Source organism: Hirundo rustica, chromosome 5 (genome assembly GCF_015227805.2).
Source record: "Hirundo rustica isolate bHirRus1 chromosome 5, bHirRus1.pri.v3, whole genome shotgun sequence".
In the NCBI taxonomy this organism is placed as follows: domain Eukaryota; kingdom Metazoa; phylum Chordata; class Aves; order Passeriformes; family Hirundinidae; genus Hirundo; species Hirundo rustica.
Window position 1 is genome coordinate 578,048 of NC_053454.1, and position 20,123 is coordinate 598,170.

Sequence of the window (20,123 nt, forward strand, 5' to 3'; positions counted from 1 at the left end):
CAAACTCAAAGCAGGAGCTGTGGCCGTGTGCTGAGTTTACACCTTGCAATAATAATCCCGGCTTTTATCTGATCCCGGGGGGATTTTATAACTTTGGAATGGCTCTCTGGCAGGGCTCCAGCCCTACTGTCACTTTTTATTAATGTTATTTTTTTTTTTTTCCTTACCCCCGTAGCCGGTCTGCTTTGCTGCTTTTTTTTTTTTAAATTTTTTTCCCCTTCTTTTTTTCCCCCCCCCAAGATATTTTAAGGAATATGTATCCCATTCCTAGGGATATCGGGAAATGATATTTGAAAATTCGGTGTCTCAGCCCATTAAGAGGGGGTCCGTGAAACCATCCCAGCAGGAACTGATCAAAACTACCCAAAGCCGGCCTTTAAATCATCGCTGCCTGTAAATCACCGACCCCTTCTCCCGGGCCTGATCTCGTGTCCCATCGGGAAAAACCCGGTTAGGTTCTGCGGGAAGGTGAACGCTGCCGGCGGGAGGTGAGGGGAGGTGAGACTCCGGCAGCGCCAGGAGGAGTTACGGGAATAACGGTGTTGGAGTTTTGAAGGAGCTCATTCCTTCCTTCCTTCCTTCCTTCCCGGGGGTGGTGAGACGACTTCTCCTTAGGGTGGCTCTGGAGGCAGAGCCTGGAGGAGTCCCTGGCCTGCTCTGGGAATGATCCCACGGCGTTGGGAATGAGCCTGTGGAGCTGGGAATGGCTCCATGGCACTGGGAATGATCCTGTGGCGTTGGGAATGAGCCTGTGGAGCTGGGAATGAGCCCATGGCAGTGGGAATGATCCCATGGCAGTGGGAATGAGCCTGTGGCATTGGGAATGATCCTGTGGTGCTGGGAATGGCTCCATGGCACTGGGAATGATCCCATGGCAGTGGGAATAAGCCTGTGGAGCTGGGAATGAGCCTATGGAGCTGGGAATGGCTCCATGGCACTGGGAATGATCCTGTGGTGCTGGGAATGATCTCATGGCATTGGGAATGATCCCATGGCAGTGGGAATGAGCCTATGGAGCTAGGAATGAGCCCACGGCAGTGGGAATGGCTCCATGGCACTGGGAATGATCTCATGGCATTGGGAATGATCCTGTGGCGTTGGGAATGAGCCTGTGGAGCTGGGAATGAGCCCATGGCAGTGGGAATGATCCTGTGGTGCTGGGAATGATCTCATGGCACTGGGAATGATCCCGTGGCGTTGGGAATGAGCCTGTGGAGCTGGGAATGGCTCCATGGCAGTGGGAATGGCTCCATGGCACTGGGAATGATCTCATGGTATTGGGAATGAGCCTGTGGAGCTGGGAATGATCCCGTAGCATTGGGAATGAGCCCATGGCGCTGGGAATGATCCCATGGCATTGGGAATGATCCCACGGCATTGGGAATGATCCTGTGGTGCTGGGAATGAGCCCATGGCACTGGGAATGATCCCATGGCTTTGGGAATGACTCCATGGCATTGGGAATGATCCCATGGCACTGGGAATGACTCTGTGGAATTGGGAATGACTCCATGGAGCTGGGAATGACTCCATGGAATTGGGAATGACTCCATGGTGTTGGAAATTACTCCATGGCATTGGGAACGAGCCCATGGAATTGGGAATGACTCCATGGCACTGGGAATGACTCCATGGAATTGGGAATGACTCCATGGCACTGGGAATGACTCCATGGCGTTGGGATGCGGGACTGTGGCCGGGGTCACTCGATGTCGAGGAGTTGCTTTGAAAAACCCAATTCTAAGAAATTCAACCACAAAAAAATTCAGCTCCGGCCCGGTGTGGTTGTGAGGGGTGGGGAAGGTGGAGTTGCTGTTCTCAAGCTTGCGGGAGTTTCCCAGGATGGATCCGGGAATGCTGAGGAAAATCCTTCCTGTGGAGGGCTTTGAATTCCAGGATGGTTTGGGTTGGAAGGGACCTTAAAAACCATCCAGTGCCGTGGGCAGGGACACCTCCCGCCATCCCAGGGTGCTCCCAGCCCTGTCCAACCCGGGACAGTGGAAACTTCCAGGGATGAGGAGTCCACAGCTCTCTGGGAATTTGTATTTGGGGTTTGAAGAGAAACTCCCAAAGCTGCAGGGAGTCCACAGCTCTCTGGGAATTTGTATTCAGGGTTTGAAGAGAAACCCCCAAAGCCGCAGGGTGGAGCAGGTGAAGGGATGTGCAGGAGACAGGAGTTACCTCATCGAACGATCCCAGGATGGTTTGGGTGGGAAGGGTGGGAAATGCCATCCCATTCCAGCCCCTGCCACGGGCAGGGACACCTCCCGCGGTCCCAGGTGTCCAAAAGTGACAACCTCCGTCCCCAAATGTGGGTCACTGACCTGGGCCTGGCCCTGGAGGCGGAGAGGAGCCTCTGCTTGTCCTAGTCTGGATAGAGATATTCCCATCAGGAGCCGGGAATTCTGCCCTGATGGGGTGACGGGGGTGCTCCAGGTGTCCCAGGCTGCTGCGGATGAGGGAAGTGGCCGTGCTTGGAGGGAACTTCACCTATTTTGTGTTGGATTCCCAAACTCAGCACCAGCTGTGAGCAGGCCTTGGCTCTCCGGCCTTGTTTTATGTTCCCGTGGAGCAGAGCGAGCCGGGATTGATGGTCCTGGATAACGGAGGCAATTCCACAGGATAACCCCAAACTGGCCTCACTTCCATGGAAACCACACCAAAAGGCGTGGGGATTTGGGGTTGGATTTGTCATCCCTCGAGGGCTTTGGGCCTCCCCCAGTCCTAGTTCCGTCGGTTTTCCAAGGGCACTCCGGGCGTCACCCGGCCTTTGGTGTGGAGCCACTTCCGAGGGCTCCTCCGGATCCTTTGTGGGGAACAGATCCCCCCAAACCATCCAGGTCGGGTTTGATCCTTCCCGTGCCACAGCAAATCCTTGGAAAGGTTGTTCTGCTGCAGCCCGGCCCGGGGAGGTGCTGGCAATGAGCTGGGGGTGCGAGCGGGGAGTTCCGTAGGATAATCCCGAATTTCTCCAGAGCCGCTTCCTCCCTGGGCCTCCTCCTCCCCCCCAGCTCTGCCTTTCCCTCACGGTGAAACCGAAACCTCGAAGCTGCAGAAAATTCGATATTTCTCACTTCTAGGTCACCTCAGTCCAGATTGTTTCCTGCTGGGAGCGGGGGGTTGGGAATGCCCTCCTGGAGATGGAAAAGCCATTCCCGTTCCTTCTGGAGCGTGCAGGGTCTGGCTCCAGGATCACTCCTTCATTCCGGGTTCGGGGCGCTCCCCGTTCCTGCTGCGGTCGGGATTTGGCTCCGGTGTTCCCAGAAAGGGAAGAGAACAAACCTCCACGTGTGGAATGTGAGGCCATTCAGGCAGAAACCCCTGGAAAATCTCGTTTAATTTAAAATTCCCCACACAAAAATCCTGAAAGGTGAAGATTCCTCAAGGTCCAAATTCCTCCCGGTGGGCTGGAAACCTTTTGTGCCATCGGGAGCATCCTCTGGATGCTTTTTAGGATATCTGGGAGTTGGGACATTCAATTTTTTCCCTTTTTTTTTTTTTGTTCAGGGAGCGTTGAGGCCCTGGGTTCCCAGATTTGCTGTGGCTGCCCCTGGATCCCTGGAAGTGTCCAAGGCCAGGTTGGACGCTGAGGCTTGGAGCAACCTGGGATAGTGGGAAGTGTCCCTGGGGATGGAATGGGATCAACTTTATGGTCCCTTCTTACCCAAACCCTTCCTGGATTCTGTGACTTTCCCAGCTGGTGCTTGGACTTTAATCCAGGTCAAAATTCTTCTCTCGATGAATCAGTTTATTTGCATTTAAAGTGCAAAACCAAAAGCGTGGGGGGTAAATTCCATGCGGGGCTCCTTGTCCTGGAGCGGTGCCGGAGGGACAGATTTCCTTCATTCCTAAATAACTGGAAGTTACGAGGTCTTGTCAATATCTGGGTTGGATTTTAATTGATGTTTACACCTGGCCACGTCCTGCAGTGCTCCCACAGCAGAGCTGGACCCAGGGAAGATGAATTCCCATTGGAAAACAGAGGTGGCACCAAGGTCGGGGATTCTCGGAGAGCGCTTCCACGGATCCTTGGTGACACCAATTCCGCGTCCAGCCTGAAATCCCGCGTGTTTCACTCCGAGGGCCGGGGCAGAGGAGTCCAGGGCTGGCAGCAGCATCCTCCAGCTCGTTATCCCAGATTTCCCTCTCCCATGACCGCCTGTGCGCTCCGGGCCCGCTCCGCCCTGCTTAATGATGCGTGTCCAGCTCGGGGCTTCATCCAAAGCTTGGCCTTTTCCCACTCTTTGATTCTCCCCTCTCCAGAAGGAGAAGGATTACATAAACGCCAGGGTTCAATGAGTGCGCCGGCCTTGCTTTTGGGGGAATTTCCAGCGGGTTCAGGGTTATAACTTCATTAGGTTGGGAAACTCACGGCAGCGCTGGGCGGGCCCGAGCGCCGACCCTTTGTTGTGTTCTCTTCTGAAGGACCGAGCGCTCCCGCCCCTTTTTTGAAGTCCTAATTCCCTTTATGGGATGTTGCAAGGACTTTCTATGGAGTGCTGCCTCTGAAGTCCCAGAACCCCGGTGCCAAGAACTCCCCTTTCCCCAACGGCTTCGCGTCCTGACGTCGGGAGCGGCGCTTTGTCCCGGGCAGCGTCCACCCAGACCTTTCCCTCCGGGGTTCTGTTGCAAAAAAAAATTCCCATTGTTGGGATTCGTCCCTTTTAAAGGGGTGGGTTGGGAGTCCCCTGGCTCAGCTGGGAGTAAATAAACTCCAGGGCTACTCCTGCTTTCCAGCCACTAGAGGTCAAGGTTGTGCTGTGGGATAACGCATCCCACAAGGATAACGCGTCCCGAGCCAAGGATTCCCGCTGCAGCCACCTCCGGGGGCGGCTTTGTGCGCGGAATTTTGTTATCAATTACCCAGCCCGTTAATTAATTCGGGGCCGATTGGCGTGTGCTCGGGGTGAGGAGCGCTTGGAGGTGGATCATCCAAGGAATGGGGTAGCCGTGCCTGGATTTTCCAAGGAATGGGATCTTCGTGCCGTGCTTGGATTCCGGTATTCCTCAGATGTAGGAATTGCTCCAGTGCTCGGTCCCCAGGAGAGATTCCGAAGGGACTTGGAGGCTGGCGAAAATCAAAGCTGCTCCTGAATTGCTTTTGGGGGGGAAATGTTAAAACTTCCAAGCGTTGAAAAGGAAATAATTTGGGAGGTTTGCAGACGGATAAAGCTTTGTGCTCTCTGCAGTTCAGGTAGCAAAAGTCATTAATGATCAGCGATTTTTAATAGTAATTAATAGTGTTTTAATTCTCCCTTGGTGTCGCCAACAGCTGGATCTACAGTGGGTTTGATGGTTTTCCTGCTTCCCTCTAAATCCAGGAATTCCCACATGGAAGGGGATGGGTCTCTTTTGCCACCTCAGGGAATCCCGGAATTCCAGAGTGTCCAGCAGCCACCTGGGCTTGATGAAAGTGTCCCTGCCCATGGAATGAGAGGATCCTTAGGATCCTGTCCTCGACTCCACGATTCCCACGCACCTTTCCTCTGATACATAAAAATTCCGCAGCAAAATACGGGGAGGAATCCTCTAAATCTGTGTCTAAATCCGTATGAATTCCAGGTTTTCCCGGGGTTTATTTTCCAGTTACGCCAGCACACAAACCCACGTGCCCAGCACCACCACATCCATGGGATTGGGCCTTTTTCCCCTGATTTTGGCTGGGATTTGGCCCTGGACACTCCCTGTGCGTCCGTGCTGTTCCCATTCCTCATCCTGCGGTCTGAACTTGATCAACTCCTGAACAACCGGGGCTGAACCTCTTCTCCTGCCGATTATCGCGCCCCATATCAAAGGGAAAAAAACAGGGAATTTTTCCAGGAGGGCGCAGCATGACCCATGCTACCAGACAACCCCCAAAATCCCTGGAATAACTTCCCACCCCTCCATCCCGGCTCTCCCATCGCCTTTCCCCCCAGCACCTTGTGCAACTCGTTCCGCGCGTCGACAGCGCGCCATCGAACCCTCCCGGGCTCCCTCCAAAGCGCTCTCAGGAGCCTCTGGGGTCCAGGTGTGGGATGCGGAGGAGAGGAGCGGATCCGGCGGTTCCGGAGGTCCGGCCCGTGGCAGTCACCGCACGGCCCGCGGGCGAACGCCGCCGCAGCTGGGCCGCGGACGGATGGCTGCGGCGGCACGGGGGCCGCGGCGCTGGGATTTGGAAAGAGCCGGGAGCGTGTTTTCGGGCTGCCGCACAATCCCTGGCCCGCTCCGCAGATGGATCTGGGGATATCTGGGGTTTTGGGGGAGAGGCGGCGTGCCGGAATTCCGCCGAGCGCGTGGCGCCTCCGGCCGCCTTTTGTCCCCGTTCAGGAACGAAATCCCAGGTGAAATCTGTGGTTTTTTTGGTTGTTTTTTTTTTTTTTTTTCCCCTTAGGCGCAGCAACAGAGAAACCTGGACAACATCGTGTCCCAGCAGCCCAGGATTGGCGGGGGGAAGAAATCCAAGAAGGAATTCAGCGCCAGCTCCGAGCTGGAGGTGAAGAACACCAGCCCCATGTCGGAGCAGGATTCGGGGATCCTGGATGTGGAGGATGAGGATGAGGAGGAGGAGGTAACTGTGCAACACCGAGCCGGCGGCGCTGGGCAGCGAGGGGTGGCTGTGGTGCCTCAAGGGAGTTTGCTCCTTGCTCGTGAGGGAGTCCCGAAGGCGCAGAAGAGGCTGGAGAATGTGGGATGTGTCCCAAAATTCGGCTGTTTTGTGTTTTTACCCCATTGCCGGGCTCAGCGGAGAGGCCGAGGATTGAGAAGTGCCCGCCCCAGTCCGTCCCAGCACCTTGGTGCTGCTGGAGAGCCTCCATCCCTCCTGGAAAGGTGGCTCCATAACCCGGTTTTTGGCCTTTTCCTTTGTCCCGGTTCGCCTTTGGGTGAGGGGACGTGGCAGGATGGGAGCTGGAAATTTGAATCCCTCGATGTGCTGCCTTCTTTCCTTCCCTTCCTTCTGCTGCTTCCTGGGGTGTGACAGAGGGTTTTGGGAACCACAAACCATAACCTGTGGATGGGGTTGGTTCTTCCTTCCTCCCAGTGCTGGGACACCTGGGATGTGGGATTTTTCCCACGGAATAGATCCCCGTGGCTCAGGAAAGGCGGCTGGGAGATCCAGACCTGCCGCGCAGGATTTGGGAGGTTGAGCCTTTGGATGCATCCGACGTTCCTTGGGATGCAGCCGTGTCCTGGACATTTTGGGAAGCTCTGTCTGCCCCTCTGGAAGCTTTTCCTGGTTTGTTGAAGCCCCTTTTTTCGGGAAGATGATGTTTTCAGCTGCAGCCAGTCCCTGGGCTGGGGGTTTTTTGTCACCCTGGCCGTGACGGCCCCTGAGCAGCCGGAGAGGGGAACAAGGACGAGTTTGAAATTTAAACTCGGGGTTCTCGGAGGGGTTCTGTGCTTTCTGTTCTCTCCCTGGAAATCCATTCCCTCCTTTCCACGGCTGCTGTGCGTCCAAAGCAGGATGAGGTCAGGAGTCCTCCACAGGGAGGGAATTGTGGGCTCAGCCCAGAGCCCTCCGGCTGCTCCGGGTGGGCTCTTCATTCCCACATCAGCGTGGAATGAGGCCCCGGAGCCCCTCTGCTCTGGGAGAGCTGGGAATGTTCCCCTGGAGAAGGGAAAAATCCAGGGAATGCTCAGAGTCCCTGAAGGGGCTCCAGGAGAGCTGGAGAGGGGCTGGGGACAAGGGCTGGAGGGACAGGACACAGGGAATGGCTTCCAGTGGGAAAGGGGAGCTTGGGCTGGGATCTTGGGCATTGGGAATTCCTGTCTGGGAGGGTGGGGAGGGGCTGGGAATTCTGGAATTCCCAGATTGGCTGTGGCCGCCCCTGGATCCCTGGCAGCATCCAAGGCCGGGTTGGATCCACCTGGGATCATGGGAAGTGTCCCTGCCCGTGGATTGGAGCGGAGCCGTCGCCGGTGGGGTTTTAGGGACAATTCCTGGGATGTTTGTGGCACCTGCTGTCCCCCTGGAGCGGAGCCTCCGTGGGTTCTGTGTCCTGCCCCGTGTCCCGCTGCTCCAGCTCAGCCATGGATTCCAATCCATGGCGCTCCGGTGTGGTTCGCGAATCCCTGGATTTGGCTCCTCTGGAATTCCTGGTGGTGCAGTCTGGAGCGTTTTCGCCTTTACTGAGGGACAGGACCTGTGCTGGTGTCCCAAAACCCACCAAGGATCCGAGATCCAAACCCTGGCATCCCGAATTAACCCTCACATCCCGAATTAACCCTCATATCCCAAATTAACACGGGTATCCAAAATTAGCCCTGGTATCCAAAATTAACTCTTGTATCCCAAATTAACCCTCGTATCCCGAGTTAAGCCTTGTGTCCAAAATTAATGCTTGTATCCTGAAGTAACCCTCATATCCCGAATTAACCCTTGTATCCCTAATTAACCCTGGTATCCTGAATTAACTCTCATATCCCGAATTTACCCTCACATCCCAAATTAACCCTTGTGTCCCAAATTAACCCTGGTATCCAAAATTAACCTTGGTATTCCCGAATTAACCTTTGTATCTCAAATTAACCCTCGTATCCCAAATTAACCCTTGTATCCTGAACTAACTCTTGTATCCTGAATTAACCCTGATATCCCAAATTAACCCTCACATCCCAAATTAACCCCTGTGTCCCAAATTAACCCCGGTGTCCAAAATTAACGTTTGTATCCCAAATTAACGCTCATATCCCAAATTAACGCTCATATCCCGAATTTACCCTCATATCCCAAATTAACCCCTGTGTCCCAAATTAACCCTGGTATCCAAAATTAACCTTGGTATTCCCGAATTAACCTTTGTATCTCAAATTAACCCTCGTATCCCAAATTAACCCTTGTATCCTGAACTAACTCTTGTATCCCGAATTAACCCTCGTATCCCGAATTAACCCTCACATCCCACATTAACCCCTGTGTCCCAAATTAACCCCGGTGTCCAAAATTAACGTTTGTATCCCAAATTAACGCTCATATCCCGAATTTACCCTCATATCCCAAATTAACCCCTGTGTCCAAAATTAACCCTGGTGTCCAAAATTAACGTTTGTATCCCAAATTAACTCTCATATCCCGAATTTACCCTCATATCCCAAATTAACCCTGGTGTCCCAAATTAACCCTGGTATCCAAAATTAACCTTGGTATTCCCGAATTAACCTTTGTATCTCAAATTAACCCTCGTATCCCAAATTAACCCTTGTATCCTGAACTAACCCTCATATCCTGAATTAACCCTCGTATCCCGAATTTACCCTCATATCCCAAATTAACCCTGGTGTCCCAAATTAACGCTGGTATCCAAAATTAACGCTTGTATCCTGAATTAACCCTCATATCCCAAATTAACGTTGGTATCCAGAATTAACCCTCATATCCCGAATTTACCCTCATATCCCAAATTAACCCTGGTATCCCGAATTATCCAAACCCAGAGCCGGGCTTCCCTGAGCTCTGAGCCACCCCTGTGCCGGTGGCAGCCTGGGCCGCACATTTCCCTGGAAAACTCCTCTTCCAGGGGTTAAACGCGCTGCAGGAATTGTTCAGCCCCACTTGCGGGAGGGGTGTGGGTGTTCCCAGAGCCCGGCCCCGCTCCCAGCTCCGGGAACGTGACTGCTGCAGGATTTGGGAATGAGATTGGGAGCCTGATGTGGTGTGGACTGGGAGGTTTTTGGGAGAAGGTGAATAAATCCTTTGTTCTGGGAATCGAGGGGTGGAAAAACCCCGAGATGGGGCTGGGGGGTGTCAGGGGAGCCGTCAGTCCCGGCCCCGGGCAGCCCCTGCTCCCGTGGCGTCGGCACGTCCCGAAAATCCGGGATTTATGGATCGTGGGGAGCGCTGGCGGAGCAGCTCCGGGTGGGGAAATGCAGGCACCTCTTCAGTGCCCAGGGTGAAGGCTGAGATGTGTCTGGATATTGGAATGCCGGAAAAACACCCGGATTTGCGAGCGTGAGACGGGGTGACTGTGCCAGAGGGGGAATTTCATGGAGTCATGGAACGGCTTGGGATGGAAGGGAACTTAAAATCATCAATTTATCCCTGCCATGGGCAGGGACAGCTCCAACTATCCCAGGTGGATCCAACCCAGCCTTGGGCACTGCCAGGGATCCAGGGGCAGCCACAGCAAATCTGGGAATTCCAGAATTCCCAGCCCCTCCCCACCCTCCCAGACAGGAATTCCCAGTTCCCAAGATCCCAGCCCAATCTCCCCTTTCCCACTGGAAGCCATTCCCTGTGTCCTGTCCCTCCAGCCCTTGTCCCCAGCCCCTCTCCAGCTCTCCTGGAGCCCCTTGAGGGACTCTGAGCATTCCCTGGATTTTTCCCTTTCTCCAGGGGAACATTCCCAGCTCTCCCAGCCTGGCTCCAGCAGCTCCAGGGCTTTCTGCTGGATGGAATTCCATATATTCCACATAATCCATATAGTCTATGTATTCCACATATTCCATATATTCCATGTATTCCACATATTTCATATATTCCATATATTCCATACATTCCAAGCCCTATATTGGATACTCTGGGAAGATTTGGAATAATTGAGTTCATATTTTTTTCATTTGCAAACCTGCAGGTGCAGAAGAGCTGATCTGTTGTTTATTTTTTTTTCCTTAAAATGGATTATAAAACAACAGTCGTTACATTATAAAATAACATTAATTTCAGCAAAAAAACCCACCGTAAATTTTAAAAATTAATATTGATTTCTAGAATCTATTATAAAATCATTTCGATATAAAACTCCTCCCCGGCATAAAAAAAACCCAGCGGGATTTTAGGGGGCTTTTCTTTACTTCCAACGAACTTCCCGTGGAAAAGACTCGGCCTTCCCAGCCTGGTCCTGCTGCTCCTGGATCAGGAATTCTGCAGCTGCCCGTGGGGATGGGAGCTGTGCAGAGTGGCCCAGCCGAGTTCTCCCGAGCCTGTGTGTGGGCTTGGAAGTTCTTCCAGGGAAATCAGAGCCTGAAATTGTTGCTTTGAAACGGATTTCTCTGGGGGGACTCGAAGCTCTTTTGGCCCAATCCCGATTTTTTTTTTTTTTTTTCCCCGGCGTTTATCAGAAGAATTTCTCCGCGTTCCAGTTGGAGTCCTGGATCCGAGCGGAGCGGAACCGTTTGATCCGGGGGTGAAATTCCCTGGAAAACGTTGCCTGCTTTGAAGGGGGTGTGGAGGGATGACAGATCCCTCCTCCCTAAAAACCCCTCGTGGGCGGGGGACGCTGGGCAGGAGCTGCCCTCGCTCCAGGGATCTCCAGGGGTTCTTCTTCCAAGGATTTCTGAGGATTTAGCTGTTGAATGTTTTACCAACGGGAGGCCGATGGCTCCTGGTTCTGGAGGAATAAAGGGAGGGAAAAGCTGGGGATGAGGGTTTGGGAGCTGCTCAGGGAGTTTGGGAGGCTGGGAATGGGAATGGGAATGGGAATGGGAATGGGAACGGGTGATCCCAGTGCTGCGGGATGGGATTCCCACATCTGCACCTCCAGCTCCTGCCCTTGGAGCTGTTCCTGGAGCAGCGTGGATGGTGGCAGTGTCCCTGTCCCTGTCCCTGTCCCTGTCCCTGTCCCTGTGCAGGGATCAGAGGGGGAATTTGCATTTCGCGTCCTTTGCAGATGTTCCCTCTGCGCTCCTCGGCTGGAAGCTCCAGCCCCCCAAATCCCGGGAAAAGGGAACGGAATTGGATTCCAGGATGGGAATGTTGGTGTTTTCCCGGCTTTCATGGAGCCTGGCAGGGAGGTGGGATGAGGAAAGGGGAGCTCGGGGCCGCAGGGAGGATTCCCAACCCCAAAGTGCCCCAGAGATTCCTGGGCAGGGATGGGGAGGGAAAAGTGGGATTGGGGATCAGCTCCTCTGTGAGGTGCAAATGGAGCTGGAAAAGGATCCTGGGATGGAAGGAAAATCAGTCCTGGCTGGAGCTGGAGTGTGGGATCCCAGGATCCCAGAGTGGTTTGGGATCCCAGAATTCCAGGGTGGTTTGGGATCCCAGAATTCCAGAGTGGTTTGGGATCCCAGAATTCCAGACTGGTTTGGGATCCCAGAATCCCAGACTGGTTAGGGATCTCAGAATCCCAGACTGGTTTGGGATCCCAGAATTCCAGACTGGTTTGGGATGGGAGGGATCCAGATGCAGGGACCCTGAGGTGATCCAGGCTGGAATTCCCACACCTGCCCCTCCAGCTCCTGCCCCTGGAGCTGTTCCTGGAGCAGCCTGGAGTGGTGGCAGTGTCCCTGGGCGTGGCAGGGCTGGAATGGGATGGGATTTTGTGGGATCAGCTCCTCTGTGAGGTGGAACTGGAGCTGTTAAAGGATCCCAGGATGGAAGGAAAATCAGATCTTGGCCCTGCTGAGGGTCCTGGCTGGAGCTGGAACGAGGGATCCCAGGATCCTGGTTTGGGATGGGAGGGAGCCTGGACCCCATTCCAGCCCTGCCACGCCCAGGGACACTGCCACCACCCCACGCTGCTCCAGGAACAGCTCCAGGGGCAGGAGCTGGAGGGGCAGGTGTGGGAATTCCATCCTGGATCACCTCAGGGTCCCTCCATTCGGATCCCTCCCATCCCAAACCAGTCTGGAATTCTGGGATCCCAAACCACTCAGGGATTCTGGGATCCCAAACCACTCTGGAATTCTGGGACCCCAAACCACTCTGGAATTCTGGGATCCTAAACCGGTCTGGGATTCTGGGATCCCAAACCGGTCTGGAATTCTGGGACCCCAAAGCAGTCTGGAATTCTGGAATCCCAAACCGGTCTGGGATTCTGGGACCCCAAAGCGGTCTGGAATTCTGGGATCCCAAACCGGTCTGGGATTCTGGGATCCCAAACCGGTCTGGGATTCTGGGATCCCAAACCACCCTGGAATTCTGGGATCCCAAACCAGTCTGGAATTCTGGGATCCCACACTCCAGCTCCAGCCAGGACTGATTTTCCTTCCATCCCAGGATCCTTTTCCAGCTCCATTTGCACCTCACAGAGGAGCTGATCCCCAATCCCACTTTTCCCTGCCCAGGAATCTCTGGGGCACTTTGGGACTGGGAATCCTCCCTGCGGCCCCGAGCTCCCCTTTCCTCATCCCACCTCCCTGCCAGGCTCGATGAAAGCCGGGAAAACACCAACATTCCCATCCTGGAATCCAATTCCGTTCCCTTTTCCCGGGATTTGGGGCGCCGGAGCTTCCAGCCAAGGAGCGCAGAGGGAACATCTGCAAAGGACGCGAAATGCAAATTCCCCCTCTGATCCCACCCTTCCCAAATTTCTCTTCCTCGTTCCCCGGGGACGGCGTCTCCACCCCGGCGCCTCTTCCCGAGGTGGGGCAGGAGAAAAAAAGAAAAGGGAATTGAAAAAAAAAAAAGAAAAAAAAGAATCCCAAGTGGAGCTTTGAAGCGAACGGAACGTGAAATCCCAAGAGTGGGTTGGGTTTTTGCCTTGGTTTTTCGCATTTTTTTCCCCTCCCTTTTTTTGCTGGATTCTGTTGTTGGGATGAATCCGGGCGTTCAGTGGGATTTCAGTGGGGCAGAACCAACTTTAAAGGAGATTTTCCTGCTTCCAACCCCCCCAAAAAAATGGGAATATTTGGGGGAGATCCCGGGAATTAAATGGATTTTTCCGTACCTGGAATCTTGGCTTTGCCCTGAGCCTGCCGGTGTTGGAGCTGCTCTCACCTAGAAATGATTTTTTGGAGTGATAAATTTATTTAAATGTGATTTTTTTTTTTTTTTTAGAGTTACTTTCACCTAAAAGTGATTATTTTAGAGTGGAATTTCGTTATATTTGAATTATTTAGAGTTGCACTCACATAAATGTGATTCTTTTTAGAGTAGAATTTAGTAATATTTGAATTTTTTAGAGTTATATTCACCTAAATGTGATGTTTTTTAGAGAGGAATTTATTTATATTGGAATTATTTAGGGTTGCACTCACTTAAAAGTGATTTTTTTGAAGCTACACTGATTTACATGGGATTTTTAAAATATTTTCATTTTCCTAAATGTGATTAATTTTTAGAGTGGAATTTAGTTATATTTGAATTTTTTAGAGTTGCATTCGCCTAAAAGTAATTTTTTGGAGCTACACTGATTTATATGTTAATTTTTAAAATATATTCATTTTCCCAAATGTGATTTTTTTTTAGAGTGGAACTTATTTATATTGGGTTTTTAGGTCTACACTCACATAAAAACGATTTTTTTTTTTTTTTGGAGTTACACTGATTTAGATGAGATTTTTTTGTTGTTGTTGCATTCAGATAAATGTGATTTTTTAGAGTGGAATTTAGTTATATTTGAATTTTTAAGAGTTATGTTCACCTAAAAGTGATTTTTTTTTTAGAGTGGAATTTATTTATATTTGAATTATTTAGAGTCGCACTCACCTAAATGTGATTTTTTGGAAGTACACTGATTAATATGTTAAGTTTTTAAATATTTTCATTTTCCCACATGTGATTTTTTTTTAGAGTGGAATTTATCTATATTTGAATATTTTAGATCTACACTCACATAAAAGTGATTTTTTTTAGAGTTACACTGATTTAGATGAGATTTTTTTTTTTACAGTTAAAATCACCTAAATGTGATTTTTTTTTTTTTTTTTTAGTTTCATTCACCAAATGTGATTTTTTAGAGTGGCTTTAATTTAAATATGATCTTTTTAGAGTTATAGCCACCTAAATGTCATTTTTTGAAGTGGAATTTATTTATATTTGATTTTTCTATAGCTACACTCACCTAAAAGAGGCATTTTGGAGCGACGCCAATTTATATAATTCTTGATAATAACATTTTGATAATTTATATTTTTATATAACTTAAAATAAAAAAAAACTATTGGTATGATTTTTTAATAGTTTCATTTACCCAAATGTGATTTTTTTAGCGTGACATTAATTTAAATTTGATTTTTTTTTAACATTTCACTTCTCTCCATGTGATATTTTAGTGTTTCACTTACCCATATTTAATTTTTTTCCCAGTTATCCTTATTTATCCGTGGAATTTTCACGAGTTGCACTCACCTGGATGGGATTTTTTTGGTCTGACACTCATTTAAATTTAATTTTTTTTAGAGCTACAATCCCCTAAACGTGATATTTACAGCGAAATTCACCTAAATGTGATTTTTTAAAAAAGATTTCTGTTGTCTCTCTGTGATATTTTAGAGTTCCACTCACCAGTATTTAATTTTTTTGCAGTTCTACTTATTTATAAATGAAATTTTTGTGAGTTGCACTCGCCTGGATGGGATTTTTTGGAGTTGCGCTCCATTTAAATTTGATTTTTTTAGAGTTTTGCTCACCTAAATGCGGCGAGTGAAACTCACCGTATTTCAAAATCGCCAAAATGCGATTTTCTGGAGTGACAAACTTATTTAAATTTGATTTTTTTAGGGTTTCACTCACCACATTTCAAAATCGCCGAAATGCGATTTTTTTGAGTGAGAAATTTATTTAAATTTGATTTTTTTAGCGTTTCACTCACCACATTTCAAAATCACCGAAATGAGAATTTTTGGAGTGACAAACTTATTTAAATTTGATTTTTTTAGGGTTTCACTCACCACATTTCAAAATCACCAAAATGAGAATTTTTGGAGTGACAAATTATTTAAATTTTAATTTTTTTAGCGTTTCAGTCACCACATTTCAAAATCACCTAAATGTGATTTTTTTGAGTGATAACCATGTTTAAATTTGATTCTTTTAGAGTTTCATTTACCATATTTCAAAATCACCAAAATGTGATTTTTTGGAGTGACAAATTTATTTAAATTTGATTTTTTATCGTTTCACTCACCACATTTCAAAATCACCAAAATGAGAATTTTTGGAGTGACAAACATATTTAAATTTGATTTTTTTAGAGTTTCAGTCACCACATTTCAAAATCACCAAAATGAGAATTTTTGGAGTGACAAATTATTTAAATTTTATTTTTTTTAGAGTTTCAGTCACCACATTTCAAAATCACCAAAATGAGAATTTTTGGAGTGACAAATTTATTGAAATTTGATTTTTTTAGGGTTTCATTTAGCACATTTCAAAATCACCAAAATGTGATTTTTTTGGAGTGATAAACATATTTAAATTTGATTTTTTTTTAGAGTTTCACTCACCACATTTCAAAATCACCAAAATGAGAATTTTTGGAACGACAAACTTAATTAAATTAGATTTTTTTTTACAGTTTCGTTCATCGAAATACGATTTTTTTGAATGACAAACCTATTTAAATACGATTTTTTTGGTGTTTCTCTTGTCTGTCCATGATATTTTAAACCTCCACTTACCCATAACTGTATTTTTTTGCAGTTTTACTTCTGTATCCGTGGAATTTTGCTGAGCTTCCCGCGTTTTTCATGGAATTTCTCCCTGTTTTTAGGTGCCTGGAGCCCAGGATTTGGTGGATTTCTCCCCGGTCTATCGATGCCTCCACATCTACTCCGTCCTGGTGAGTGAATCCGGGGATTTTCCCGCTTTGGGGAATTCCATGGATCCGCTCCTGCGGCGTTTATCCGGAATGTTCATCCCCGAGGAATGAAAAAAAAAAAAAAATCCAGGGATGGGTGGGTGGATTTGGGAAAAACCTCTGCAGGGCACGGAAATGCGAAGGGAATTTCCTCCGGCGCTCCCAAATCCTGAATTTTTAACGTGTTTGCGTTTCTTAGTCGTTTGATTTTCCTCCAAGGATTCCTCTTGGGATGCAGGAATTCTGTTATTCCATGGAAATGGGAGAGTTTTGGGCAGGAATTGGTTGGATTCCGATGCTGTTTTCTCCAGGAATTCCTCTTTGGATGCAGGAATTTTATTATTCCGTGGGAAGGGGAGAATTTTGGGGTGGAATTGGTTGGATTCTGATGTTGTTTCCTCCAAGAATTCTTCTTTGGATGCAGGAATTCCATTATTCCATGGAAATGGGAGAATTTTGGGCAGGAATTGGTTGGATTCTGATGTTGTTTCCTCCAAGAATTCTTAGGATGCAGAAATCCGTTATTCCGTGGAAATTGAGGAGTTTTGGGCAGGAATTGTTTGGATTCTGTTACAGTTTTTCTGCAAGAATTCTTTGGATTCATTAACTTTGTTATTCCATGGAAATGGGAGCATTTTGGGGAAGAATTAGTTGGATTCCGATGCTGTTTTCTCCAGGAATTCCTCTTTGGATGCAGTAATTTTATTATTCCGTGGGAATGGGAGAATTTTGGGCAGGAATTGGTTGGATTCTGATGTGTTTCCTCCAGGAATTCCTCTTTGGATACAGGAATTCCATTATTCCATGGAAATGGGAGAATTTTGGGGTGGAATTGGTTGGATTCTGATGTTGTTTCCTCCAGGAATTCCTTTTTGGATGCAGGAATTCCATTATTCCATGGAAATGGGAGAATTTTGGGGTGGAATTGGTTGGATTCTGATGTTGTTTCCTCCAAGAATTCTTCTTAGGATGCAGTAATCCGGTATTCCGTGGAAATTGAGGAGTTTTGGGCAGGAATTGTTTGGATTCTGATACAGTTTTTCTGCAAGAATACTTTGGATTCAGTAACTTTGTTATTCCATGGAAATGGGAGAGTTTTGGGAAAGAATTAGTTAGATTCTGGTGCTGTTTTCTCCAGGAATTCCTCTTTGGATGCAGTAATTTTATTATTCCGCGGGAATGGGAGAATTTTGGGCAGGAATTGGTTGGATTCTGATGTTGTTTCCTCCAAGAATTCTTAGGATGCAGTAATTCCATTATTCCGTGGAAATGGAGGAGTTTTGGGCAGGAATTGGTTGGGTTCTGATGCTGTTTGCTCCAAGGAAAATGAAATATTCTGTGGGAATGTGAGAATTTGGGGAGGAATTGGTTGGATTCTCTGACACAGTTTTCTCCAAGAATACTTTGGATTCAGTAACTTTGTTACTCCATTCAATTGGGAGAGTTTTGGGGTGGAATTGGTTGGATTCTGATGCTGTTTTCTCCAAGAATTCCACTTTGGACACAGTAATTTTATTATTCCATGGGAATGGGAGAACATTGGGCAGGAATTGGTTGGATTCTCTGACATTGTTGTTTCAAAGAATTCTTTGGCTTCATTAACTTTGTTATTCCATGGAAATGGGAGAATTTGGGGGAGAATTGGTTGGATTCTGATGCTGTTTGCTCCAAGGAAAAGGAATTCTTCAGTGGGAATGGGAGAATTTTGGGCAGGAATTGGTTGGATTTTGATGTTGTTTTCTCCAAGAATTCCATTTTGGATCCAATAATCCCATTGTTCCTTGGAAATGGGCGCATTTTGGGGTGGAATTGGTTGGATTCTGATGTTGTTTCCTCCAAGAATTCTTCTTTGGATGCAGTAATTCCATTATTCCGTGGAAATGGAGGAGTTTTGGGCAGGAATTGGTTGGATTCTGATGCTGTTTGCTCCAAGAATTCCTCTTTGGATCCAGTAATTTCATTGTTCCTTGGAAATTGGAGAGTTTTGGGCAGGAATTGGTTGGATTCTGATGCTGTTTTATTTCAAAAATTCATTGTATTCAGTAACTTCATTATTCCTTGGAAATGGGAGCATTTTGGGGAAGAATTAGTTGGATTCTGGTGCTGTTTTCTCCAGGAATTCCTCTTTGGACGCAGTAATTTTATTATTCCATGGGAATGGGAGAACATTGGGCAGGAATTGTTTGGATTCTCTGACATCGTTTTTCTCAAAGAATTCTTTGGCTTCATTAACTTTGTTATTCCATGGAAATGGGAGAATTTGGGGAAGAATTGGTTGGATTCTGATGCTATTTTCCTCCAAGAATTCCTCTTTGGATGCAGGAATTCCGTTATTCCATGGAAATGGGAGAGTTTTGGGGTGGAATTGTTTGGATTCTCTGACATCGTTTTTCTCAAAGAATTCTTTGGATTCATTAACTTTGTTATTCCATGGAAATGGGAGAGTTTGGGCAGGAATTGTTTGGATTCTGATGTTGCTTTCTTCCAAGAATTCCTCTATGGATGCAGGAATTCCATTGTTCCTTGGAAATGGGAGAGTTTTGGGCAGGAATTGGTTGGATTCTGATGCTGTTTTATTTCAAGAATTCATTGTATTCATTAACTTCATTATTCCTTGGAAATGGGAGCATTTTGGGGTGGAATTAGTTGGATTCTGGTGCTGTTTCCTTCAAGAATTCTTCTTAGGATGCAGGAATTTTGTTATTCCATGGAAGTGGGAGAGTTTGGGGAAGAATTGGTTGGATTCTGATGCTGTTTGCTCCAAGGAGAATGAAATATTCTGTGGGAATGGGAGAATTTAAGGCAGGAATTGGTTGGATTTTGATGTTGTTTTCTCCAAGAATTCCATTTTGGATCCAATAATCCCATTGTTCCTTGGAAATGGGAGCATTTTGGGGTGGAATTGGTTGGATTCTGATGTTGTTTCCTCCAAGAATTCCTCTTTGGATGCAGTAATTCCATTATTCCGTGGAAATGGAGGAGTTTTGGGCAGGAATTGGTTGGATTCTGATGCTGTTTGCTCCAAGGAAAATGAAATATTCTGTGGGAATGGGAGAATTTTAGGCAGGAATTGGTTGGGTTCTCTGATACCGTTTTCTCCAGGAATTCTTTGGATTCAGTAACTTTGTTATTCCATACCAATGGAGGAGTTCTGGGGGAGAAATTGTTTGGATTCTGATGATGTTTCTTCCAAGAATATTTTTTTGGATGCAGTAATTTCATTATTCCCTGAGAAATGGGAGAGTTTTGGGCAGGAATCCATTGGATTCTGATGCTGTTTTCTCCAAGAATTCTCCTTTGGCCTCAGTAATTTCACTATTCCGTGGAAACTGTGGAGTTTTGGGCAGGAATTCCTTGGAATTAATTGGAATTCCTTGGAGACCTTCACTGCCCTCCCCGCCCTGTCTGACAGGAGCTGCTTCTTTGCCATCCCCAAATCCACCCCTTGCCCGGATCACTCTGAGATTCCTGAGGGAAAAACTCCCACAGATTGTGCCGGGAGTTTTGGGTTTTGGTGGAAAACGGTTCCTTAGAGCTGTCCCAGAGAGCTCCTGTTTCCATAGGCCGGCTCCTGGGAATTCGGAGTACATTGATTTTTTTTTTGAATATTAATTTTGAAAGAAGGCAGGTAAAGACCCTGTGGAGCCCCTGCTCCAACTCTGGATTTTTGGGATGCTTCCAGCAGCG

The 20,123-nt window shown here is 47.9% G+C and overlaps 1 protein-coding gene across 3 annotated transcripts in view; it reads left to right on the forward strand.

Moving 5' to 3' along the window:
• Positions 1-20,123, forward strand: part of EXOC6B (exocyst complex component 6B) — a 290,129-nt gene that overhangs the window by 83,304 nt on the left and 186,702 nt on the right. For all 3 annotated transcript variants that reach the window (XM_040064052.1, XM_040064051.1, XM_040064053.1), the window contains exons 6-7: positions 6,374-6,550; positions 16,350-16,418. In XM_040064052.1, coding sequence (XP_039919986.1) covers positions 6,374-6,550; positions 16,350-16,418 — 246 coding nt within the window. The remainder of the gene's footprint in view (positions 1-6,373; positions 6,551-16,349; positions 16,419-20,123) is intronic.